The sequence below is a fragment of the Perognathus longimembris genome, chromosome 4, assembly GCF_023159225.1.
Source record: "Perognathus longimembris pacificus isolate PPM17 chromosome 4, ASM2315922v1, whole genome shotgun sequence".
Lineage (NCBI taxonomy): Eukaryota > Metazoa > Chordata > Mammalia > Rodentia > Heteromyidae > Perognathus > Perognathus longimembris.
The window spans coordinates 45557262-45584611 of NC_063164.1; the positions used below are offsets into that span (position 1 = coordinate 45557262).

General features: G+C 35.2%; 1 protein-coding gene across 6 annotated transcripts in view; it reads left to right on the top strand.

Moving 5' to 3' along the window:
* Znf385b (zinc finger protein 385B) overlaps positions 1 to 27350 on the top strand; it is a 387916-nt gene that overhangs the window by 337982 nt on the left and 22584 nt on the right. For all 6 annotated transcript variants that reach the window (XM_048345153.1, XM_048345159.1, XM_048345158.1 and 3 more), the window contains one exon: positions 12079 to 12241. In XM_048345153.1, coding sequence (XP_048201110.1) covers positions 12079 to 12241 — 163 coding nt within the window. The remainder of the gene's footprint in view (positions 1 to 12078; positions 12242 to 27350) is intronic.

Consider the following 27350-nt stretch of genomic DNA (forward strand, 5'->3'; position numbering starts at 1 on the left):
ATTAGGAAGTGATTGAATGTGGGGGTAGTAATGTGGTGTCAATGAGGCTGATCTGTGGATTTAGTTCTTTCAAGAAATAAGCAATGCTGTGTATGAAAAGGGAATGCTAGAAGAGGACTAGATGTTTGGGGCTGGAAAATGGTTGCATAGTGACACAGGGAACCATAGGTTTGAGATATCCAACTGGATTTTCTGAGTCTAGAGCTCAGAAGGTGGTAGTAGATATTGAGGCAATCGTGGAAGTTGAACAGGGCTAAGATTGAATAGGAAATAGGCTGGGATATTTAATGAGAATACCAAAAGACAGATGGATCTTTGTAATATTGCAATATTTAATGACTCAGCATGAGAAGAGGAGCCTGTAAACTGTTATAAAATAAAGGTAGGAAACAAACCAATCCAACACAAAGCCTGCAAAATGTGTTTTCCAAAGAAAAGAAGCAAGAGATTAGCAGGATCAAATGTGCCTGCCTAAATGGTCAAGTAGGTGAGGAATAAAAGGTTCTTTTAGTTTTAGGGTTTGGCATTGTCTGTATCAGGGGATAAAGAAGGATCATAGTAAATTAGAGAAAATGAACATGCATGTTCAGATATATTAATAGATCTCTCTATGAAATGTAGCCAAGTAATAGGGTGAAAAGCTCAGAGTGTATGTGTGTTGGGGGATAGTTTGCATTGAATTGGGGAGATCAAAATATTTTAAATGTTGATGCCAAGTACATGTTTGAAGGGGTTAAATATGAATCCCAAAATGAGAAGAGCAGTGGGAAGCAAATGTAATAGCATTTCCAGGTAGACATACTTTAGTAACAATATCAGCTCTTTTTCTACAGAAGCCTGGGTTGGCCCTGAAATCTACATCTTTAGGAACCTCATTACTTCCTGTCTTGCTATGGTCAAAAGATTTCTAGTTACTCTCTCATCTACTCTTTCCTCTAGTGGGTCTTTGTTGCTGTTGTATTATGCTAGAACAAAAGTCTTTAGTGGCTTCTCATTACCTGTCTAATTACATATGCTATTTTTAATTACTTTCCCATTATTTAGTATTTAAGGCCTGAATAATATGGCACTTGCCTTTCTAGTATTTCTTCCACATTTCATTCAAAAACATCATTCACTTTTTCCTAAACATAGTTTACTTTTGCATCTTTCCCTTATTTGCTGGAAATATGGTATCTTTGCCTTTGAAATACTTTCCGTGACTGAAGACACATCTGGAAGCCTGTATTTTCCCCCTATAATATACTCTAGAGCCAGAGAAGGAAATCAAGGAGAGAAAAAAGGGACACATAGCCTGATTCTCAGAAATACATTTGTGAAAACATGTAATTATATCAGATCACAAATTAATGTATAGATACTAATTAGGGAAAATTTTTAATGTATGTTTTGATTTATTTAAAGTACTCTTTAGAAAAATGATCTACTTTAGCTGTAAAAATAATTCCCCTATTTGTATCATACTAACAATTTTAGAAGCAATTTATATATTCATCACTAAATATGAAATAAATTATGATTTATCTATAGAACATGATTAATATACACACATTTTAAACATGAGTACTTTCATTACTTTTATCTAAAATCTTTAAAATATTTTACTAAATAGCAAAGACAAAGGGTAGAACGGTGATACATAGTATTTGTCTAAAAATGAAGAAAAATACAGATATATGTATATATTTGCTTGATAGGCACATAAACTGTCTCTGACAGCTTTATAAGTAAAAGTAACTAGTTCCTAAGTGAACTTTCACTGAAATACCTTTTTAAAAATACTTTTAATTATGTATATGAAGTAAATAAAAATATTGTTTAAATTTAAGAGAAATTCAGAATAGTAGCTAACTGAACACAGAGAATTACTAAAGATCTATGAAAGATAAGAAAATGCTGGTTAAGAAAGTCATGATGTCAAAGCCTTTCTGAACCTTCAGTGGCATTTGTTCTGGACCTTTTTTCATCTTTTGTCCATATATTTATAATACCCTTCTCTCCTCTTTGGCCTCATCCCCATCATTGCCACTGAACACATTTTACTATTCATACAGCAGCCAGATCAATCTTTTGTTAAATGTCAGATACGTTTAGTCCTCTAGTTATATAAAATTATTGATTCTCAATTTACTCACTGTGAAATTCCTACAAGGTCATTTGCCATGCTCTGTACCTGAAATACTCTTCCAAAGTTAGGTAAACCTTATACAGACACCTGCAAAAGCCCTTCAAGGGCAAGTGTTTCCTGAGTTCCATAGATGGCACAAGAGAGCACTGTAGCATGTCCCTCTTAGTCTTCCTCACATTTACAGCAGTAACATTCATAGAAGTATTGCATCATACAACACTTGCTATCTAAATAAATGTAGAACTCATTGTCTTTGTTTCTGTATTAAAATTCAAGTATCCCACCACACTGAAGATAATACCTTTACTATAATATGTATTCAGTAAATATTCGTTTAGGAAAGAATGACTTACCCCTTGGTGTTGACTGAATAATGACTAAAGATTCCTCTTACTGTGTCACATACACATGGGACAGGTTCTATTAAAATTTTTTTTTTTTTTTTTTTGCCAGTCCTGGGCCTTGGACTCAGGGCCTAAGCACTGTCCCTGGCTTCTTCCCGCTCAAGGCTAGCACTCTGCCACTTGAGCCACAGCGCCGCTTCTGGCCGTTTTCTGTATATGTGGTGCTGGGGAATCGAACCTAGGGCCTCGGGTATCCGAGGCAGGCACTCTTGCCACTAGGCTATATCCCCAGCCCTAAAATTTTTAATTAAACTAAATTTATACAATAATTATGTTTACATAAACAGCTTTTATTATTGTGACTATTATTCATTAATTGAACTTTCAGACAACATTGTACGGAATCAGAAAGTAGAACTCTTTTAGCATTTTCAAATTATACTAAAATATCTCCATTTTGATCAGTGACTCAAAGTTATGTGTATATATTATCTCTTTTATATGAGGACGATTGACCAGACTCATTTAGAATGAAAACTATTTAATCTGGAGCTTGACTGCAGAGGCAACATTAATATGACTTAGCTGGCCTAGTTACTACTTCAGAGGTAGTGTCAACGTTTCCTTACTTATAGTATATATTGAAAGGATGTTACATTAATCTTCACTTTTATGTGTTTTTACTTAATTGAATTGCAGATTTCAAAATTAGTTTAATTAATAACTAGAGTACTTTTTAGAAAATCTGATCTTGTGAAACAGGTTTTCTCTTTTTCCTCTCTTTTATTGATGGTTCTGTGAAACAGCTTTCCAAGGTAGCAATGGTAAATAAATAATATATTCAACATAAAAAATATCATCAAACTTATTCTTCAAGTGAATTTCTGAGCATTGTACTTCACAAGTCACTTTAACTTTTTGGTCTACATTAAGGATATTATCCATTGAACATTGAATATAGGCAGACACAATGAAAGTTCTGACTTAGTTTATGTAAATATCTTGAATATGTAAATGAAAGTAAGTTTAATACTCTCTGGACTGATTAAAATTAATGTATGGAAGCCTAGAAGCCTAATTTTAAAGACCATCAGATGACTAGAATTAGTTAGCTGTAGAGTCACAGCTTAAAGTGCTGACTGTAATTATAATGAATTAGTTACCATTGAGTAATCAAGCAGTATTCTGTGAAGCACATGACAGTCTGTTTCCCCACTGATGGATAACAATACTCACAAACATGGTAGCAACTTCAGAGGAAACAGTGAAATCACTACAGAAATCTCAGAAACCTTTCCTTATATTTTTAACGCAGGAGAGAATTAAAATTCCATAGTTTCTTATAAAATGTTAAATTAATTTGAGGAAGGTAGATAGCTTTCACTTTTCAATACATTGGAGAAAATCAAAATACCCGACTCAAAGAAAGTAAATCCTCAATGTTTTGTGTTTTATTATAAAAATAAAAGGTAGTATCTTCATGTTTCATAAAAATTCTAATATTACAAAATTTAAGTCCATATATACAGTTATTTATGAAAATTAGATATATTCCTAAATTATCCATGGTTCTGTTATTTCATATTTAAGATCATACTAATAGACAGCACTCACTTTTTTCTACTCTGTATAATAATTTCAAGAATACAGTTTGCTAAGTGTATTCTTTGTGAAGTTAGTGGTTTGTGCACTTCATGATTTGAGAACAGGCTTGGCCAGGGTTCATTTGCTTAATCTTGCCTTAATTAAACTCTCGTACACATACAAGTAGTTTATATATAGTTACTGTTAGTTGATTCAGGCATTGACCTCCATTTAGAAGACAAAGTAAATATACTTTCAACATTTATAAAATTATAGTGTAAAATAGAAAGTTAAGTAGCCCTATTTTGTTAGGGTAAGCTTCTTAAATACTTTCTGCTAAAGTAGTAAATTGTGATAATGCTAAAGAAATTATGACCCTAAATATAAAATTGTTTTACAATTCTTTACTGATGTTGAAAAGCTTCACCTAAACCTCTTTCTGTTAGTCTGGTAGAGAGAATTAGTTTTTCAAAATACAATCTATAATCTACATTATTCATAAATAGAATTAAGAACTTGATTAAGTTAACCTTGCCTCAACATATTTATGTGATACACTTATTTTCAAAAAGTGATAATTTTAAATTATGACCTAACTTGAAATGAACTAGAAAATTAAAAACAAAATAATTGAACAAATGAAAGGATTTAGACTCTTAGTTAATACAACTACACTCAAGTATCTCTCTTATTCCTTGGCCTTCTCAGGCCTAAGCTGGTAATGCAAGATATATATTGGCTATCTAGGGGAAGAAGCTAAGAGTTCTAGAAATCATCTAAAACTAAGAATCCACCTGCAGGTAATTAAAGTGAAATATAAAACAAGAAAAAGAGACAAAGTTTTGTTTCCTCAAAACTCCATAAGAGGGTCTTGGATTATGGCCTAGTGGCAAGAGTGCTTGCTTCATATACATGAAGCCCTAGGTTTGATTCCTCAGCACCACATATATAGAAAATGGCCAGAAGTGGGGCTGTGGCTCAAGTTGGCAGAGTGCTACCCTTAAGCAAAAAGAAGCCAGGGACAGTGCTCAGGCCCTGAGTTCAAGCCCCAGGACTGGCAAAAAAAAACCCAAAACAAAACAAAAAAAAAACTCCATAAGAAACCATTTTTTTTTTTTAAAAATACCGTAGCTTCTATTGTTGATGATCCTTTTGTATCCCCTTTCTGTGGTTGTACCTGCACTATCTCTGTATCTTATCTGAGTACATTGGAAATCATGTATACAGGTGTTAGAACTAGGAAACTGAAAGGGAATACCAAAATTGAGAGACACAGGGTAAAAAAGACAAACGATTTTAAAAGCAATACTTGCAAAACTGTTTAGTGTAAATCTACTGAACAACTCATGGGGGGAAAGGGAAAAGGGGAGGTGGGAGGGGGAATGAGGGAGGAGGTAACAAACAGTACAAGAAATGTATCCAATGCCTAACATATGAAAATGTAACCTCATTGTATATCAGTTTGACAATAAATAAATAAATAAAAATTTTAATATATTGCAGTTTCATTGTCTTGCTTCACCACATGAATTCTGTCAGTTATTTGGTCCTTTCATAGTCTCTCCATGTTTCAGTGGGTTATGTAATTTTACCAGTGACTCATGTACCACAAACATGAGCATCAAGACTCACCTAACAGGAGAATTTGAAAAATTAACTTAAAGTCCACTGAAGATTTCAGCATTTAAAAAAATTAATTAGTTTTCCTGTATCCGAATATTCTAGTAATGTGAATTAATTTATATTTAATGCTCATGTATTCAATAGTGGCATTTTGGAACAGCTACAACATAGGAACTCTGTTTCTGTCTGTTGCTATAATTTAAATTGGGCCCAAAGAGAATTAACAATCTAGAGTATATATCATTTTCTTCCTAGAATGCCAATACTTTTCTCTGTATTGATATAGAAATATTTGGAGGTCATGTATTATTTTATGTGTACACTACACTGTACATACAGTAAGTATGGAAAGCAATATGCAGAACCTGATCTCATTTAAACTGTATGTGGAAGATGCCATTGGAGTTATGCAAGATAGGGGTCCTATGTAGAACAAAATACCTGTAGTGTTCACAAGATAGGAATTAGAAAAGACATTATTATGTCTTTTAAGCTAAAAATTCATAATAGTTGCAATTTTTTCTGGACTTTGTTTTTAAGATGTATCAAATGAAATGACTGTCAAAGCCAATCATAGGTCATGACTGATGTTGCAGTACTTGAAATAGCCAATATCAGCCAAAAGAGTTATTAACAGACTTTAGATTGAATAAGTCTATCTCTTGAGTATATCTCATTTCTTATGTTGTAGCTTTGTGACTGTGTATTCCTCCTCATGTTCAAGTGGTTATTAGCTACTCAGTAATCTTTGTTTTTAATATTTTTATTATAGATTTTAAAATGTTATACTTTTATCTCAAATAATTGCTAACTGTTCAAAATAAATAATTTAGTTGTTTTAATATAAGATTATCATTTTCACCACCCCAAATAAAATCTGTAATACATGTAGTATCCATAAAGTAATGTAAGTATTTTTTAGTCAAATTACTGTAAGATATTCATTTTTAAAGTGCTATGATGAGGTGGGCACTGGTAGCTAACCTGTAATGACTGCTACTCAGGAGATCTGAAGCTCCTGGTTCAAAACCAGCTTGGGAAGAAAAGTTCATGAGACTCTTATCTCCAGTTAATCACCAAAAAGATAGAAATGGAGCTGTAGCTCAAGTGATAGAATGCCAAGCTTGAACACTAAAGTGAAGGGACAGCTCCCAGGCCCTGGGTTCAAGCCCCATGGCACAGAAAAAAAAAGAAGAAGAAAGTATTGAAAAAAGACTGCTATGAAGATTATTTCCATTTCACAAGACAATACTATTTTTCAAGGTAAACACATAGCAATATTTCCTTTTTCTCTTTATGTCTGTGTGTTATAGAGCAGCTGGGAAATAGCCATACCCAGAGAACACTGTGCAATTCACAAGCAGTGTCCTAGAACATTCGATTCCCTCTGCCCCAAAGTCCTCCTTTCCAAAATGCCTGCAGCAGGGGCCACTTCTAAGTCCCCTTTTCAATGACCCTCCATCAGCATTCCACCAGAAGTTATTCTTCTTCTCTTCTGACTCCTATAGTCTGTTATGACTCTATGCCTCCTATTTCTCACTCTTTCTACCCCATTATTTTCTACCCTGACTTTTGGGTCATTGTCACATATGTGTGTGATTTTTCTTCCTACTACCATTCTTCAAGTAGAACTCTTTATTTTAAATTTTCACTATGTCTAACACATGGCAGATGCTAAATAATTCCTTGTAGAATAAATAATCTCATTTTCCCTGTTAGCAAAGCCTGTTTTATGGTAGTTTATGTGACCTACATTTTATTTGGCACGTTAGTGTATGGGGTTTTTTGTTTGTTCTTTTGAATTTTACTGACCTCTGCTATTTTCCTCATAATGCTTCCTAACACACTGACATGTCTTAGGAAAAAAAAGTGTGAGTAGTTGTGATGATATATTTTCTTTAATTAATGGAACAGATTTAATTACTTCTTTAAAGTAAAAAAAAAAAAAGATTGGTTCTATTAAAAACTAGAGTACTTTCTCCAGGGATGTTACCTTTCCCCAGCCTCTTCATAACTTTATATTTGCACTATTCTTTTCATACAAGTATTTTAAAGTCCTAATTCAAGATCCTAGCCATCTCTCTGAAGTACAAATTAGAAATAAGGTCAAACTAGACATGAGAGCACAGTGAACTTCACATTGGGAATACTTTGTTACAGTTTTATTTTTAACGCAATACCTGATCTCATCCTATTTCTATTTGGACCAGTGAGGTCCTAAGAATTATAGATTTTGGAAAGTGAAGATCTTTAGTACCAAAGATGACTAATATAAGAAAAAACTAAACCCAGTGTGTCTTTTCCTGGGAAATATGTTCTGCAGACATTGGGCAATGGGTATTCTGGTGGGTAACAACCTGAGTGGTCTCTATAGAAGACCTAGAAACCTGGGGTTTTATTATAGGGTGGTCAAGGTAAAATCTTGTAATTCTTTATAGAAACTTCTTTTCTCTCCCTCTTTTTGAGGTACTGGTGATCAAACCCAGGCTATGTATACACAAAGTATACATACTCTACTACTACTCAGTTACCTTCTCAACCCTAATTCTGGCAGTTCTTGTCCAGAGATTTCTTTGGAATCTACCAGATGAGGCACAATAGCCTGTCTAGATGAGAAGCAGAAAGCAAGCTGTGACTGCTTAGTGTGAGTGTGAAGTAAGTCAACTCTGCCAACTGAGTATCTTAGAAGTGATACAGGAGCCATTATTGACTGGACTTGGCATGGCAACTGGTTTGTGGAACTCTGGCATTTGTCCTTGTTTCTTTCACCCTTCAATTAGAGAGCTTCCTAAATAATGAAGTCAGTTCAGTTTCATTGCTGTTTAACAGTGTCTCACTTTCACTTGAAGATTTGCCCAGGAGGCTGAAGCTGTTGACACTGTCTCTGATAGAGAACTTAAGAGAGCAAAGTGCCACTACCAAGAATACCACAAGGATCTGGAAAGGCACCATATAGGAATTAGTGGTACCTTGAACTCTCTTTATTGAACAGTGTTGCATCCTACTTTCCTCCAAACAACAGTCAATGGACACAAAGGACTCTTGTTGCCCTTCTCTACACGCCCCCTACTCAGAGGGAAAATGGGACATGGTTTTAGGGAATTCTTCCCACTTTGACATCCAGTGAGGTGTCACTTAGACATGTCATTAAGTGCTTATTGATACTGTTGACTTCCTGCAATGATGCCAAGAAATAGTAATGAGGAAAGCATATTCCATTTATCTTGTACTTGGAAGTTTTATTTAGAGCAATCTGTTTTTAGTTAGCCAGAGGGCACTCTGTGACTCTCCACTCCTTAGTGTGTACTTGGTAACATTTTTAAGAGGTGTGCTGTTACCTTGTAGAAATTGTAGCATACCTAAAACAGGGGGCTTAGCTACTTACCAGAAGGATCATATCTAATGTTTTATGCCGGTACCCCTCCCAAACACTAGGTGGATAGTGTCTATTCACATCAATTTCAGTGACATTAAGGTTTAATCATTGAAAGCAGTGTCTTTTCTTTGTATATAATTTTTACTTGTTATTTATTTTGTGTGTGTGCTCACACACGAGTGCACACATATGTGTGTGTATGTGTGTGAGTGTGCACTAGTGTTGAGGCTTCACTTTAGCATCTAGGTGCTCTCCTATAGCCTTTTTGCTCAAGGCTGGTGTTCTGTCATTTGAGCCAGGCATCTACGTCTGGCTTTTTGCTGGTTAATTGGAGATAAGACTCTCATAGACTTTTCTGTCCAGGCTGGCTTAAACTGAAATCCTCAGGTCTCAGCCTCCCAAGTGAGACATTAGTGCTCAGCATGTTTTCATTTCTAATAAAGCTACACTATTAATTGTGTGAGTATATAATTAATGAAGAAAATATATCTAAGAATATTTGAGCTACTAAAGGCTTCTATACCTACCTGTGTGACTTTTGATAAGTTAGTTACGTTATGTATGTCCAGTTTGTCATTTGTAAAGTACTGACAAATAGAATATTGTGAGGATTAACTGAGCTAATACATGTAATGTGTTTGGCACCTGGAACAGTGCTCAATAATATTTATCACCATTATTATTACTTTACATTATCAACTAAAAATTTTTTATTTTACTTCCTTAATTTATAACTTCTCAAACATACTAGCTAGATTCTTTAATAATGAACATTACTTTATACTTTTCTCTTCCACTGAGACTTTTTTTCCCACTTTGATAGACAACATGAGGATCCCTCGAGCAACCAAATGATAATAATTTTGATGAAGATTGAAAGATATTTTTGGAGAAATATTCAGGAAATTAGGGAGTTTGCACAGTAAGCACAAGGCTAGAGACTTTGGATGCTAGAGGTGATAATCTAAGGAAATCCCTGGTGTGTTTTCAGTTGCAAGGAAAAAGAAGATACTTTCTCTAGTTTACATGACTTACAAAGGCAATACATTGTTTATCTAACTACCTCAACCTCTTATAAAATAAGTACCACAGAAAATTCAACTATGACATGACCCTTTTCATCACATTAACACTCTGATGGGACAGCAAACACATGGATATAGTGTTTACTGGTAGACCCTTGACATTTGTGGTTGTTTGTGTTATGATGTTTAGCAAAAACAACTTCATCATTTGGGAACTTAAGCTGGTTTTGTCCCCTTCCAGGACCTAGAAGCAGTATAGGATTGAAGTGGTGTTCACTGTCACTAATTCTACTGAGCCAAGTATAACTGAATGTCTGAGGGTAGTTAATAAATACATACCTGCTTATCTGGAATGAAACAAACCAGAAAGTCAGAAAAGGGATAGCTTAGTATGAACATGGCACATATACAGTAATTATCAGCGAAACCATTCCATTTAAGCAAGCGTCAACAAAACTGGTAGTAACCAAGGTGTCAGGAAATTCTAAGCTATTATAATTAAGATGAATTCATTGTATTTAAGCTCTGGTGTTTTGTTTTTTTCCCAGTATCATATAATGTCCTAAATGCCTCATTGTCTGTCTCATCTCTCTTTTTCATATTCAATCAACAACATGTAATAAATAGTGGTTGTAGATACCTTCCCATTTGGAAGTTTCATCATCAAATTATCTTGAGAATTTCATCTCGGTGTCATGCTATGCCACATGGAAAACATTTGGTTCTCATGGCTTCCTGTCAAAGACATCTACCAAAAGGCCTTGATTATAAACTCTTCTCTAGTACACCAATGCCAGTCTTTTCCTAGGCCAACATTTTCCTACCTTAAGTGTACTCTACCAGTCCATGTATATCCCTTTCTTAAAATATCAAATCAAAAGTCTGCAATTTTTAGACTAATTCACTGATTCACTTCACTAAAACACTTTTCTTTTAGTTCTGTATATCCCAGAACACACAGGTTTTGCTATTTAGCTCACTTTTGCCAATGTGTGACTTGGCTTTACAAGTGTGATCACATATGTGTGGAGTCTGATTGGCCTCTGTTATCTCCAGCCACAGACAGATGTAAAAAAAATTGAATGTCAAACTGTTTTTATTACTTTGAATATCAACTAAAAAATTCATCTCATTTTATACTTACCAAATATGTGTTTATATTTTTTAGTCTATTGAAGGAAATCTAAATGAATTAGGTTAATTAGATTCTTTTGCTAATGTATACTAGATGCTAAAAACATAAAAACCTTGTTTAGGCCAGGGAACTTTTTCCAAATGTCAGTAAATATATTCTAAGTTTATTGAAATTGATTTTGTCTTTTGCCTTACTCTTTCCCCCTTCTTTTGATCTGGTATGAATATCACAGTTATACTTATGCTTTGTACATAACTGAACACTGATTTATTTGACTCATCAGTCATATTCCAGATCAGAAATAAAAGACTATCTCTCCCTCTTTTGTAATGTATATTATTTGTTTCTGGAACTGGAATTATCAAAACGATACATAAAGTACCTGTGGTGAATGTAGTGTCATTTTGACTTAGTAGCACTTAGTGACATGTTTTGTCACATTATGTGGCATCAGAGCATAGCCCAACTGCAGGGTAGAATAGGTGTGTAGCTGAATGGCGATGATTGTGGAAGGTCATGCCCACATGCACTGGTAAGGCAGTCAAAAGTAGCTACTGCCAGCCAATGTTTGAAAATAACCACAATGGACACCACAATGGCACCAATGACAACGCTTACATTCCTTACAATTTTACAATTACTAGTATGTAGAAGACAAAATCTTCTGTGTTTTATAGAAGGATTTGATATTCTACATCCTCTTAGATATTGGTCTGTTACTTCGCTAAATGCCAGAAATGTAGTTAAATGCTGAGTTGTAACTGTCTGTGGTTCCTATGATTGAATGTATTTTTTCCTGCATGATCATCCATCATGGTGTTTGTAAGTAGCAAAAAATGAGCCTGATTTGTTCTCCTTTGTAGAGCCAGGCCGAGGCCCACTACAAAGGAAGTAAACATGCCAAGAAGGTCAAAGCACTAGAGGCAACGAAAAATAAACCCAAAATGGTTTCTTCCAAGGACAGCGCAAAGGCTAATCCCAGCTGCTCCATCACTCCAATCACAGGCAACAGCTCTGACAAATCAGGTCAATGACGCTTTTTGTTCTTTACATTCTTTGTGTTCCTCCTATTTATCCCTGTGCCTCAATTCTATCTTCCTCTCCTCGGTTGTTGCATGTTCCTCTTCATGTCCTATATTTGTAATAATAACATATTTTCCTTCACAGGAAAAATGGATTAGCATAGACTAAGCATTTGATATGTTGCCATTCTATGTCGTGAAGTATACACATTAAGTATGTATCTGTGTGTAAATTTATATATACATATATATGTAAGTATATGTGCATAAGTCATGTTTAGACAGAAATCAGGAAATGGATAAAAATACTATGTTGTTATTCCTTTCCATTCCTTTTATTGTTGTTTTGTATTGTAGACTTTTTGGTGAAGGAATTCTTAAATTTGTTTATAATAGTTATTTTTAAATTCTTCTAGCCCAATAAAGGAGCATTAAATAGCTAAAGAATGATGTTTTCTGAGATATGTCTCTAAATAAATATGGAAATATGTTTAGTAAGGAAAGTTTTTGACATTTTAACATCTTTATGGAGTTTCTCTCGGAATTACTTAACAGAAGAATTTTATGTGTATTTGGAAACATACTACTAATGGATGTACCTTGTATTTTAAATCTATGTTGCTGGAATATAACATTGCAATTTTTCTGAGTAGGTTTATTCAATGGAAAGAGAAGAAAGCTTTTTCCTAGCCTGGATACTGTGTAACTGAGTGGTTAATAGGCTTTGTCACTCTGACATCTGTCCCTCAGGCTCATGATGGATGTATCATCTGTTTCTGTGGCTAACTGAAGAACATTTCCTGTTAAAGGGGATGGAAAGGACTGGGCCCCTTTCCTTATCTTTGGTCTTGTCTTTAGGAAATTCTTTGTTGTGGTATACACCCACATGTGATTCTCTTCCCTCAAAATCCTGAAGCATTTGAGAAGAGGTTCCAGAATTCTCCTGGCCATGCAGGGCCTATGGAGAAGGGCAAATCCATTATTGTAAGAGGAAAGTTCAGAGAACCTATTCAAACAAACAAAACCAGTGTAGGAAGGGATCTTATTGATTGTGCCCTATAGGTGCTGGCTTCAAAAGAACTGCAGCCTAGAAGTGAACTACAAATTTGGTAATGAAGACCTTTTTCTTTATATGATAGTTCTACCAAATCATGATATCTGAAGAAGAGGTAATAAATAATGGATTATTACATAACATGTTTCCCCTTCTAAAGAACAAAGCCATTTCATATGTAACATAATATAATTAATCTTTCACCCACACCTATCTGATATCAATATCAAATATTATTGCAATTTTGACCAAAATTTGCAAATCATGGTAAGGTAAGTTTTGTGACAGTTATTTGCTCGAGGGTATCCAGAGTTTGAAAGAGCAGGGTCTATCATTGCCTTGATTTCCTGCCTGATTTCATTTCCCACAGACTCTTGTTGCCTTTATGAAACAATACTCTGCCAGAGGTTTTATTACCTGAATTATGGTCTTAACCTTCAGCAGAACTTAAAGGTAAAAGGATAAAATAGTGAAGGTTTTTAAAGTCACTCCGTTCTTTCCACTTATTCTGTGACTTGAGCTAATTGAACAGTTGTTGAGTACTATAAACATTGTTACTGAATGTGCTCGATGCTTCATCTAAGTACATAATTATATTGGGGAATTGTGTTAGTTCCAGGGATAATAGTGAAAGTAAGAAAGACAAAAAGTAAGTAGAAAAAATTCTCAAAGAGTAGCAGGGATAAATCAAGGAAAAATTAAAAATGAAATAGAAAATTCAAATGAAGGAGCCTGAATTATAATCATAGCATCTATTATACCTATAAAGTACTCAATTAACATATATTGAAAAAATAGTAATGATTTAAGCATTTTCTTACAGTACTTGAATCCAGTATTCACTGAGGACTGATGCTCACCATACAAAGAGTTAGATCATAGTTATTTTCTTTGTTTTGTTATCTAGTGAACAACTGGAATATACCAGTCAAGGGAAATGGTGGCACAGATTAGGAAAGAGAACAAAGATTAGGTTTGAGCATGAGTAAGGAGAGATTAAAAAAAGAAGTCTAAATTGTATCTCTTCAGTAGATGTGTGATATTTTAATCCTGCATTATCTATTCCCTCCACTAGGTTCCTACTTGCCTCCTCCCATTACTCCATACCATTAGACCTGTTGACAGTATTGACCTCACTAACTGTGAGTCATTCCAGATTTGGATTACGAAGAGTAGAAATAACTTGTATTTGTACTTTATTTCTTTTATGTTGCCTTGCTCAAAATCTATATAATCACCTCATTGACTGTCTCATCCAAACTACTTGTCACATTTTCTACAGTTATTAATTCAAATGAAATATTTTATTTGTTCTATTATACTGTAATTCAAAAGCAGCATCAAAATTAGTGAAAGATGACACTATTTTCAAAAATTAGTGAAAGATGACACTATTTTCAAATCAAGTGGGTTGTATTTACTAAATAGACGTATGTTCTTTTGTCACCTTCAGCTGAATGTAGCTTCTAAATAAGAATAAGAATTTTTACATGTGTTTGATAGAAGTTTAAAATTGGAAAATTAGACACTTTGCCCAGATAGGAAATCTGGTCTAAATGATATGACAATGTATTTCTAACTACCTATTTCTGAATCCTTATAAAGCTCCTACACTTTTGTCAACTATCATTGCTAGCTAGCTTTCATTTATTTTAAAATTCTATTTTAGTGAAAGGGAACACATCAGAACTAGTCCTTTATGATTGGTCTAGTGGACCTTAATGAAAAAGAGAATAGAAAGAGGAGTAAAGACTGTGACATTTAATTGACTGAAATATTTATTTCAGATAACATTGCCTTCATACAGTCAACCAGAAATTAGAAATTAGACTAACAATCACAGTGAAAATTCATGGATCATTGGTAAATCTCATGAGACTGAAATTCCCTATCATGGACTTTTTCTTCTGAAAGGAAAGCTCCTGTCAAGCAGTATAAAGTAGTATCTGTGATTTTTAGATTTTTGAGTGAGAAGTGAAAAAGTTACTCATTTGATGTCACAACTACTAGATTTTAATCCCAGGCATTCACAACATCCACAGGTCCAACTGTGTTGGATGTTCAATTTCTCATTTTATGTTTTAGCATCCATTTAACAGCATAGAGGTGTTCAATGACAGCACATTTTGAGGGAGAAGAAAGAAACAGGAAAGAACCAATGGTATTCATGAATCCCAGGACGGTAAGAAAGAAGCATCCTGGGATTCACTGAGTACCGTTCAGGTGATGGGTGGTTTCAGAGTAATTGGTAAGGAACATGGGACTCACAAATGGCCTCTCTGTGCTCCTCAAGAGCAAAAATTATATATTAGTTGTATGTTTTAACAAGCTTTCAAGAGCTAGGGTAATCTTCTTACCTACTATTTTGACACTTGAGACAACTATTTCTCTCTTTTATGTTACATTTGGAAGCATTCTTTGTCTGAGATTGATCTTGATCTGTGCAATATAATGAGTAATGTTATAATGGAGTCAGCATATATAAAAATGTCTAGGTATCCTGCCAAGCCTTCTTTTTCTGAGGTTAATAAAAAACCTGAAACTATACAAGGAGGAATTTCTATTGTAAGAATTTCTAATTACACAATTAAAAATATTTATTTTATTAAAGAAGGATTAGAATTAGTGTCTCATTCACTTTCTAGAAGTTAGAGTAGAATTGAATGGAAAATAATGAAGAATGTCTTAATGCTCTCCTAGGATCTGCCCCAACTTTTAATGATACATTAGTGGGTGCTTGAAACATAGAGAGAAGACAAATGTGCTATGGGAAAATTGGGGTCAAAACACAGCAAGCATTAAGCAGCTTCAGGAAGAAGGCTGGAACATATTGGCCAGTCCCTGCCCCCAAATTTCTCCCTGGAGTTCAAGTGTCATAACACCATGTAACAGAACATATCCTTGTGATGATATGCCCCACACATCAAATTGAAGGCCCTTTTGTGACAGCATTTAACAACTCATAACAGTTTCAAAAAAATACAGAGCCTTTAACAAACTTTATTTCCTGAAGATAATAAAGCATTGTGATATTAAGCCTAATAATTCATATATCTATCATTTTGTTTTTAAAAAATAATTGGATGTCATGATGGAACTGTATACATTTCTAGATTAAAATGCATAAAGTTACATAGAGCTCAGCAGGCTTTCATTGGTTGATGTCTGGACAGAGGAAAGAGAATTATTCAAATACCACATATCTGTTTACAAATGCAATTACAAGCAAATATAGGATTAGCAGCCTCTGCTTAAATTATATAACAATGAATTTTGTTTACCTTAAAAGATCCAGGTGTTTCATATGACCTTCTCAACAATAGGGTGATAGGTAGTGTTGAAAATAGTATCCATCTTTTAATCAGGCAAGCATGCAATAAATTCCATTTATTCACTCAACATATTTGTTAACTATACTGTAGGATAGTGCATATGTATATTTTTTCAGGTACTAGTTTACAGCAATGAGAAAAGGGGACATTTTCCCTTAAAAGGCTTTCTAAATGATATTTTTATAAGGTTGGACATTACAAATACAAGAATAAATAATATATAGTAACAACCTTCATAGTGATACCCAATATATTACAACAATGAAGATCATGAATATTGGAAAAGAGTAAGTGACTTGTGTAACCTCAATTCCAGTTGAGTCAAGAATGAGCAGGAACTCAAGCTTTTTTGTTGTTCCATCATTCCCATGACCGCTAAACTTCTCTGACTTAGAGGAATATATACAAGTAATACTAATAGTCAACTCTGGTACCACTAAAGAGCTTTTATCAGAATAGCAAGTAGGAAATAGCAGATATTTTAAATGTCTTGATGACTATTGACTTTTTGGTAGGCACCATACCCCAATGAAAGGGCCATTAAGGTTTGCTTTTATTGATATTCCTTAAGTTCCTTTGCAGTAATTGTCTGTAGTGTTCACTACAGTGAAGTAAAGGTTTGTGAGCTACAAATTTTTTCAAGGGAAAATCCGAGCAAAACCGTTCATCTAGGTACCTGATAAATGACGTATATTCACAAAACTCCAAATTGACTGTTGTAGACTTCATATATGTAAAGAAATATAGCTCACTGATAGGGAGGCTAATGCTGGAAAAGGCATTGCTAATATGGTACAAGCCTTGCTCTGCCACTATACAGGTATATTGAGGTTGCCTTGAGCCTTGTCTACATTTTCAGTACCATTTGGAATCATTCCATTAAAAAAATTCCCCACTGAAAGCAGGGAGATTGTTTTGTTTACATCACACCCCTGGCCTCTGAGGCTGTGAAAGAGCCATGTTGGAAAAGACACAGGAGGAAAAGGAATCTTTCAAAGCAGTTCATTTTAGTTGTCACTGAGTTATGCTTTCCATGGTGGCAGTTGCTCAGGTGTGAGCCCTAAGCAGCAATAAGTGGTAGATCAGTATATTTTGAGTAGAAAGGCTGCAGCCCAGCATTTATGGTCATTCTGTTACCTTATGAAAGTGCATTTTCCATTTTGTCAAAGAGTATATCTGCCAAAGATAAAAACAGATACCCTTGCCTCATCATTTTTATGGGTTGCCTTGTGCATTTCATAGATTTCATGCAATACAAATGGGACCACGTTTTCCAAATGACACCTTCTCATTTCTACCAACTGTCAAAGGACTCCATCAGTTAGCTAGCAAGGTCTTCTGAGCTGTGTCTTCTTTCTTTCCTGTCACAAGCAACAAGGCCTTGTGCTGTTGAATAGAAGAAAATGATAGTTTTCTGCTTTTTGGTGTTTGTCATTTATAGGCAATTGCTATCATAAATTTTGTCTACATCTATCTAAATCTTAGGAGGCCAAGATTTAGTAACTCTCATAAAATAATAGATTAACTCTATTTATGACAAACATCTTAAATCTGAAGTTCTTCAGTATAATCATGTAGAACATAAATGAGTCCCATGTGTCTAAGTGAACAGACCATTATACTAAAGCTCATATTTTCATGAAATGTGCATATATCACTAAGACTTTCAAAGTCAATTTGAAAAATGAAACTGCCTCCATTTTTGCCCATAGACCTTGAATGTGACAGGAACCTGCCAAGCAAGGCTGAAGATCCTTTGAGTTAAGTGCTTGTCATCCTCTGAAAACTACCTTTGGAAACTTTGGAGCATTTTACATTCCTTTGAGAGTATTAATGCTGAGCATTTATTGTTCCTTTTTTGTGAAATCTGTTTCCTAGAGTTGCTCTAAAAACAGTGAACCAAAATTTGAGAGATGCCATGAACTATCCCCAACAAAGAAAAAACTTGGATTTCTCCTTGTTAAGCTTATTGATATTTTTAATCCTTTCTCATACTCAGATATGCTTATTTGAACTGGTACTCATTTTCTTTTGCCAGTCCTGGGGCTTGAACTCAGGGCCTGAGCACTATCACTGGCTTCTTTTTGCTCAAGGCTGGCACTCTACCACTTGAGCCACAGCGCCACTTCCAGCTTTTTCTGTATATGTGGTGCTGAGGACTTGAACCCAGTGCTTAATGCATGCTTAGGCAAGCACTCTACCTCTAGGCCACATTCCCAGCTCCTGCTATTCATTTTTAATTGCATCTACTTACTGTCTTCCTTCATTGAAAATAGTAATTTTAAATGTATATCCATGTATAGCTCTTGCAATTACAATAAGGGTTATTTATACTTTAATAGTATTCTATTTATGTGATTTGGGAAAAACTATCTTACAAGTGACACACTTTCCTGACATGAGTGGATGACACAATATAGTGTTACTCACTAAGTATTTATAGATTCTGTGTACAAAGGGGCATGTGCTAAGGCATTCTTTTAGTACTTTTCCCTCAGTTCTAATAACACTTACAGTCTTGTGTTACACAAAGTTATGCTGGCAATATCAAGCTTAAAGTGTTTTTACTAGAAACATTTTGAACATATATTCCTCTTCACTGGATTTTTTCTCTGACACTCAGATTTACTGTTAGGAACACTCAGAATAAGAGTCCACAGTAAGGAAACTGATGCTGTTTTATCTACAGACCAATACTACCAACTGTCCAATATAAGATTCTATTGTAGTGGAAATGGTCTATAGTCAGTGTTGTCTAACAAGCGTGACTAATCACATATGGCTTTTCAGAACTTGAAAGATGGCTCATGCTACTAGCAAACCAAATATTTTCTTTTACTTCATATGAATGGCTAGTGACATCTATGCTGGACAGCATACCCCTGGACTGTAGCACATTACTCTGTTGACATGCTGGGACATCAAGGAAGTTATTAAGTTTTCTGAGTCTCTCTTCTCCTGGCTTTTAAGTCAAAATAATGTTCTCCCTACATTAAATCTTTACAAATGAGTAATAATAGAAAACTCTAGGGCTGTTATTCTTACAGATTGTTTTATTTGTTTGTTTGCTTATCTATTTTGGTCCTACTCTGGCAGCTTATTTTAAGCATTTTTTTCCTGCTTCCATCATTGAGAACTAGGAACTACTTCATATACTGGTCAGCTACCATCATCTTCCATCATGCTTAATCTAATACATTTGATTCTAAGGGGAAAGACCCAAGTGTTTCAGACTTATAGGCAAAGAATAATTTTAATAAAATGTGAAATTTAGCTTTAAGTGTCTACTTGACTAGATTTAAGGAATACTCTAGTCTGGCAAAACTGTCCCTTTTGGGTGTGCCTGTGAGGGTTTTCAGGAGGAGATTGATATGTGAGTTCTGGAACTGAGTGGGGTGAATGGGCACTATCAACAGGCTGGAGGCCCAGTTAGAACAGCAGAGAAGGACTTTTTCAAGAAAAGGACTTTTCCACTCTTTCTCAGAGCTGGGACATATTCTTATTTTTGTCCTTTGACATCACAACACTTAACCTTCTAACTTTGAGTCTCTCAGACTTGCATTACCAGAGTACAAGGTACTTATTTGATCTCAGAGACAACTTCCCTGGTTCTGAGATTCTCATGTTTGAATTGAGGATTGTCATGGATATCATAACCCTTGCAATCAAATGAGCCAATTTCTCTAGTTAATACTTTTCTGTCTGTCTGTCTGTCTGTCTCTTTTTCTGTCACCTCCTATTTTGTTTCTTAGGAGAACATCAAATGATACAGCTTTTGGTGCTGAGAAATGAGATTGATGTCATAATAAATACCTGAAAGTGTCACAGCAACTTGAAATTGGATAGAGGTTCAAATAATTTGGAGAAGTAGGCTAGAAGAAGTCTAGACTGCCATGAATGAAGTATTAGGGCAATTCTGATGAGGGCTCTGGAGAAGAGAGCTATAGCACAAGTCAGAATGTTCTCAGAACTTACTTAAGTGGCTGCAGCTGGAACTTTGATAGAGCTATAGATTATAAAGGCCATCTTGATAAGCTCTCAAACAGCTAAGAGAAAAAATATATTGCAAACTAGAATCAAAGTCAGTTTTGTTATGCATTTGCAATGAACTTGTGTCCACATCTTAGGACTTTATGGAATACAGAAGCTGGGAGTGATGAGTTAGGATATCTGTCAGAAAGACTACTAAGTATCATAGCACTCAGACTACTTTATGACTACTCAATCATATTTCAGTGAGACAAGAAAGCAAAGAAATTGTGTCAAGATAGAATTCATAATTAAAAGAAAAATAACAGAAAGTTGTATCCTTTTCATACAAATAATGAAAAATATATATTCAGGGGAAAAAAGCAACCCTTGCTAAAGAGATTAGAAAGGGAAAAGGGGAGTCATGTGGCTTTATCAGGAAAGACTCAAAAAGTGTTTTGGACAGCTTCAGAGTTTCCCCTTCCACCGGGCTCCACTGGCTCACATCTACAACCCAAGCTTCTCTGGAGGCTGAGGTCTAGAAGATCAGGGTACAAGGTAATTCTGGGCAGAAAAGTTCACTAGACTGTCTCCAGAAAAACTATCAAAAATCAGGGCTAAATGTGTATCAACTTAGCATTTTCTGGGCCCTGATTTCAAAGCCCAGTATTGTCAAATTAAATAGACTAATTAAATTAAAAATGGCTGGCCCTCCTATCATAGATCTACAGATCTAGGAGCACAGACTGGTTAAGAGGACTCACTGATCACAGACACATCATATCTCTGTATTCAGACACAGTGCTCTCATCCTCTCCAGCATGAGCTGGGTAGGTACAGAGACCACTTACTCATCCACTCTGGAGAATGCAGGGGTAAGTCTTGGTATCCATAAGGTACTGACTTTGTAAGCAGGCAAACTTCCTCCCCTTAATTCAAAGGATGCTATATACACTATAGGAGCCCATCAATAATTTCTTGTAAGGATGTAGACACCACAGAGAGACCTTAGTAGGGAAATGCACAGAACTGTGTGATCACTACAGAAAGCCATTACTGGGCTAGTATCTAGTGGAGTAATGAAAGTAGGACTGCTTCTGAGATCCCAAATCTGCAAAGCTCTAGCATGCACCAGCCTAGGAAGCACAAACATGAGATTTGAACTGGGGAGAGCTGCCATCTGGACTAAGGACAGCAAGTTCATGTGACAGCCTAAACCTCCTCAGTGTCTCCAGGAGATGACACAGGAATAAAATATTTTTTGGAGATTTAGAGTTTAGTGTTATTTTTGCCTGTTTGGTTTTCAACTTACCTGGAGGCTATTAATCCTTTCTCCTTACCTATTTTTTTCTTTTAGAATAAGAATGACTATTATGCCTGTCCCACTATTATATTTTGGACATCGATGATTTACTTTGATTTCACAGACTGCTGGCTGGAGGGAATTTGCTGTGCTCAGGATGAATTGTGCCTCACATCTCACTCACAGTTGATTTAGATGAGACTGGATATTAGACTTTAGAGTTGATGCTGAATTAAGATTTTTGAGGAAGTTGGAATAGGTAAATTATGGACATGAATGGGGAAGGGGAAAGTATTTAGAGTCAGAATTCTATGGTTTGAATGTCACTTAAAAGCCTATGCTGGAATTTAATTGCCATTGCCACAATATTAAGAGGCAGGATGTTTAAACATTGATTAGGTTATCAGGACATTGCTTCCTTGAATGAGTTAATACTGTCACCATGGTAGTGGTTATCACTGGAAAAGGTCTCTGATTTTTTTCTTTAAAAGGTTGAATTTGATCCACTTTTCTTTCTCTATGCCTTATGTACTTGCTAGCTCCACCACTACATTGAACATAGTCCAAAGGCCTATGGCAGATACCAGTACTATCTAGAAAGTAGATTATCTCCAGATGACATATTTTCCAGTGCCTGGATATTGAACATTTCAATCTCTCCAAAAATAGGAGTAATATCGTTTTCTGCATTATCCACTGTTGTATTCTGTCATAGTAACATATAACAGACTGAGACAGCAGTGTGAATAATAATTTATAACCATGATGTCACTGATAAGTATTTTGTATTTATTAGCCTACGTAAACATTATAGTAGTCTTCTGATGGATACTGGAACGTGAGACCTAGCAGGGGAGCATAGTAGTTTGGTGTACTAGCTTCTGATAGAAGGTAGTTTCAAAGGAAAAGGTTCAACCTCTCCCTCAGCTCCAGTACCGTGATATATTGCCCTTGGAGGAAGGATTTGGACTATACTGCTTATGATGTTTGAAGATTGTTTAATATCTCTTCTAGTATGTGACACACCCAGAAGTCTCACATCTCAGAAGATATACTCTTTCATTCTGTAGCCTATTTCTAAAAAAACCAACATATAAGCTATATGTGGGGGCATGTACTGATAATCCAAACACTCAAGAGGCTGAGGCAGAAGGATTATCAGTTTGAGGCTATCTGGTGTATATAGCCAGATTCAGTTTTGTTTTGTGTGTTTTTTTTTTCTTTGCCAGTCCTGGGGCTTGGACTCAGGGCCTGAGCACTGTCCCTGGCTTCTTTTTGCTCAAGGCTAGCACTCTGCCACTCGAGCCACAGCCCCACTTCTGGCCATTTTCTGTATATGTGGTGCTGGGTAATCGAACCCAGGGCCTCATGTATATGAAGCAGGCACTCTTGCCACTAGGCCATATCCCCAGCCCCTGTTTTGTGTTTTTTTTAATTAAGATTTATATGTTAAAATATTAACCAGGGGTATAGTGCTTGGCTCATATACATGAAGCCCTAGGTTCAATTCCTCAGCACCTCATAAACAGAAAAATCTGGAAGTGGTGCTGTGGCTCAAGTTGCAGAGTGCTATCCTTGAGGGAAAAAAAAGCCAGGGACAAGGCTCAGGCCCTGAGTTCAAGCACCAGGCAAAATAAATAAATTAACAAATAAAATAAAACCTTTACAATATTAACCATGGTATGACTCCTGAATGCAGTTTATATTCATTGCATTTAGAATATAGGCAAAACAGTAGGAGACCTAAGTCAAACAAATGTAATTTCATTGATCTCAGAGAACCCTGGTTAAATCATACTCTCTGAGCTATTTCCCTATCTTTACAGTGGGGTTGTTGTCAGGATTAACAAGCTGATAAATATAAAGTGATCAGCTCAGTGCTTACCATGTAATTGAAACTCAACAAATGGTAGCCACAAAAAGTAACTGTTTCTTTAAAGAATCCTCCTTGTTTTGACTGATCACTTCATGTCACACTGGCATGAATAGTGGCCTATATTTATATTCTTCTTTATGTGTTATTGCCTCAGAGTAATTGTGTGCATGTATGTTTTCATTCTAGGCTTATCAAGCCTTAATATCCTAGATTCTCCAGTGAGACATTTTTGAGTAAGAAAGGAAATGACTTCCACTTGTCTTCCCACTTGTTTATGTATTTTTTCTGTTACCACCTTTGTATCAACTCTACTGTATTCTGTACATGGTTGGTACGTGGTTAGCGTGTGTAATAAATATGAACATAATTACATGAAACAGTGGGGAAGGTGTAGAATGTGGACAAATCAAGAAGACGCTGGTTTGCTTTTCTATTTAATACAATGGAGGCCACTTCACAAGTTGGTAGCTGATGGGTATACAAGTACATATTGAAAGTAGTAATAACCCAATTCATTCCCGCTCATTCAGAGATAATTGGGAGCTATATATAAAAAAGTCCAGCCTAAACCCAGGCTTGATCACTGAAATGAAAGGATTGTAATGCATGAATAAGAAAATGCCCTGCCTAACTTGTCCCTGCTGGTACTTTTGTCAGTAAATAAGGAAGGACTTGTCAGCACATGTATTTTGTTTCAGCTACTTGTGAAAGCTTTCTTGATGTGTGACTTTTGGTATTTCTTATAGGCTATTAATTACTTAGCCTCTAGAGAATATGTACTTTGTTTTCTTTTAAATATGAAATGGCATAATACTGAAAGTTCTTTTCACAATAGACATTATTTTTATCCTTTCTTTCAATTTTGAACTTCTTTCAGAGTTTAGTGATTATCTGTACCATTAAACGAGGAAAATGGCAATTTCTAAGCTAAAATAATGTCTTACTTCACCCAACATCTTTGTTCTTAGTTCTCTATTAACAAAATAAGTTTACTCTATATATAATTTCATTAATTGCACTGGAGGGATTAGTTCCAGGACCGCAAAGATACTAAAACCTGTAGATGTTCAAGTTCTTTGTATGAAATGACAAAATATTAGCATAGAATCTACATACATCCTTCCAAGTACAAATAAATAATCTCTACAATACTTGTAATACCCAGCACAATGTAAATTGTGTGAATAGCTGATATACTATATTATTCAGGGAATAATAAAAGAATAACTATAGTAAACTTGTAAATTTTTTCAAAATGAATATTTTTGACTCCATGATTGCTTGAATCCCTGGATACAGAACCTATGGGTACGGAGGCCTAACTATACTACAACTTCTGTTTAGGAAAAGAAGTTTTGTTTTGGTTGTTTGAAGTTTAAGGTGGCCTCAAACTTAATGATTCTCCTTCCTGAGCTTGCCAAGTTCAATGATTACTGGCATGTGTCAACAGGTTCAGAATTTTTTAATTTCTTACTAACCAAAATTGTACCAACTTTGACTAACCCAAAAGATATTAAGATTTGTGTCCAGTAAAAGAAGAAATTAAGTACAAATATTTTGAGAAAAATTATTAACAACTGTTCTTGCTTTTATTACTAATGGCATTTCAAAATAAAGGATCCCTTTGAAAGGTAACTACAGAGTAAGTTAAGAATCACAAAATGTTTATTCCATTAGGCTCCTCCTGGTCTCTATACCAAAAATTAATTATAAGTATGAAGTAGAAAAAAAACACAACATTATTCATGGAAATTCTCATTTTGGCATTATTAGTATTAATGAAAAATGGAAGCTATGTGCTGGTGGCTTACACCTGTAATCTTACCTACACAGTAGACTGAGATCTGAGGATCACTATTTGAAGCCACCCATGGCAGACAAAGTAGACACTTAACTCCAGTTAATTAGCACAAAACTGAAAGTAGGGGCATGGCTTGGTAGATAAAAGCCAGCCATGCACATGAGAGACTAAGTTCAAATCCTAGTAACTACACACACACACACACACACACACACACACATACACACACACACACACGACCAGTAGTATGGAAATTGCTGGAATAAGCTATTTGTAGTATACCTCTCTAGAGTAAATAAAAGCAAGAAATTGTTGGAAAAAAACTATTTGTAGTATACATCTTTAGAGTAAATAAAAGCAAGCAACATGAGAGCAGTGAACAATGGATATTTGTATTTATTGAATTCTCACTGAATACTCAGAATCATGGTAGGCACTAGGTATTTATAGTGAATTAGACATTTTTGGACTTACCTTCATGAGAGCAGAGTCTCTTGATGGATAGTTAATGAACCAATTATGAAAAAGTTGATAAAAAGTGAAAAGAAAGGAATACTGACCTACTCTGGGAAGGGAGGGAAGGCCTAGACAGGGGACTTAAGCTCCCTGCCAAATGTGTCATGCCTGATTTAGAAAGGGAAAGTTTAAAAGATTCTTATGAAAGAGATCAGAACTCAAAAGGATTTATAATTTAAAAGATTGCCCACTTAAGTAACTGATGCAAGGAAAGGACATCAGGAACTTAGAAGAGTATTTAAGATGCTTGTAAGAGAGCACATAGCATGATGGGTGAGGACAGAAATAAAAGCAGAATGAAATAACTGGTACAAAATATTGAGGTTCTTAACCTATTTTTGTTCCTTAGCTTCCTCTGGACAACTAGTAAAGCCTATTCTTAGAGTAGCTTTTTTTTTTAAACACATAAAATGGAAATTATTCTTTTGGAAAGAAAACCAAGTCTATTGAAATATAGCTGCCAATTTTTGCTATGATATAATACACTAAATAATATGTAGCAGTTATTAATAATGTAATAATGATGTGCTACTATTGTGTAATGGGTCTAAAATGTATAATTTGGAACTAATGCACAGTGTTCAAGAATTCTGTAACAAAGCTGTGTGTTTCTGGCTCAACTTTGTAATCCTAGCTACTCAGGAAGCTGAGAGCTGTGTACTGTGGTTTGAAGTCCAGCCAGTATAGTCTATGATACTCTTATCTCCAGTTAACCACCAAAAAGCCCTAGGTGGAGCTCTGTCTCAAAGTATGAGAGTGCTAGTCTTGAACACAAAAGCTCAGGATGGATAATGCATCCAACCCCTTAGTTCAAGCCCCAGGAGTGTCACAAGAAAAGAGAAGGAAAAAAAAAAAAGACAATTTTGTGACAGCTATAATATCCACTGAGATTTTTTTTTCTATTGGTAGCAAACTCACAGGTATTTCTAAGTCTATTGTTATTTGTTGCATTTTTATTATTGAAGAAAATGCACATTTCAATTAGAGGAAAATGAAAATAAGAATATATTTTTGCCATCCACATTTACCAATACGTCGAATTCATGGGCTCACTGGATTTCCACAGACTCCAATTAAAAAAACAAAACAAAAAACTCCTGTTAAATATGGCAGCATCAGGGTTTTGATATGGCAAGGCAGCACATCACGGCCAGGAGCACATGGCAAAACAAAACTACCCACTTCATTGCCAGAAAGCAAAAGAAAAGAAGTGGAGGGACTTAGTCCTCTTGTCCTCTTCAAGGATATTCTCAGTGAGCAGC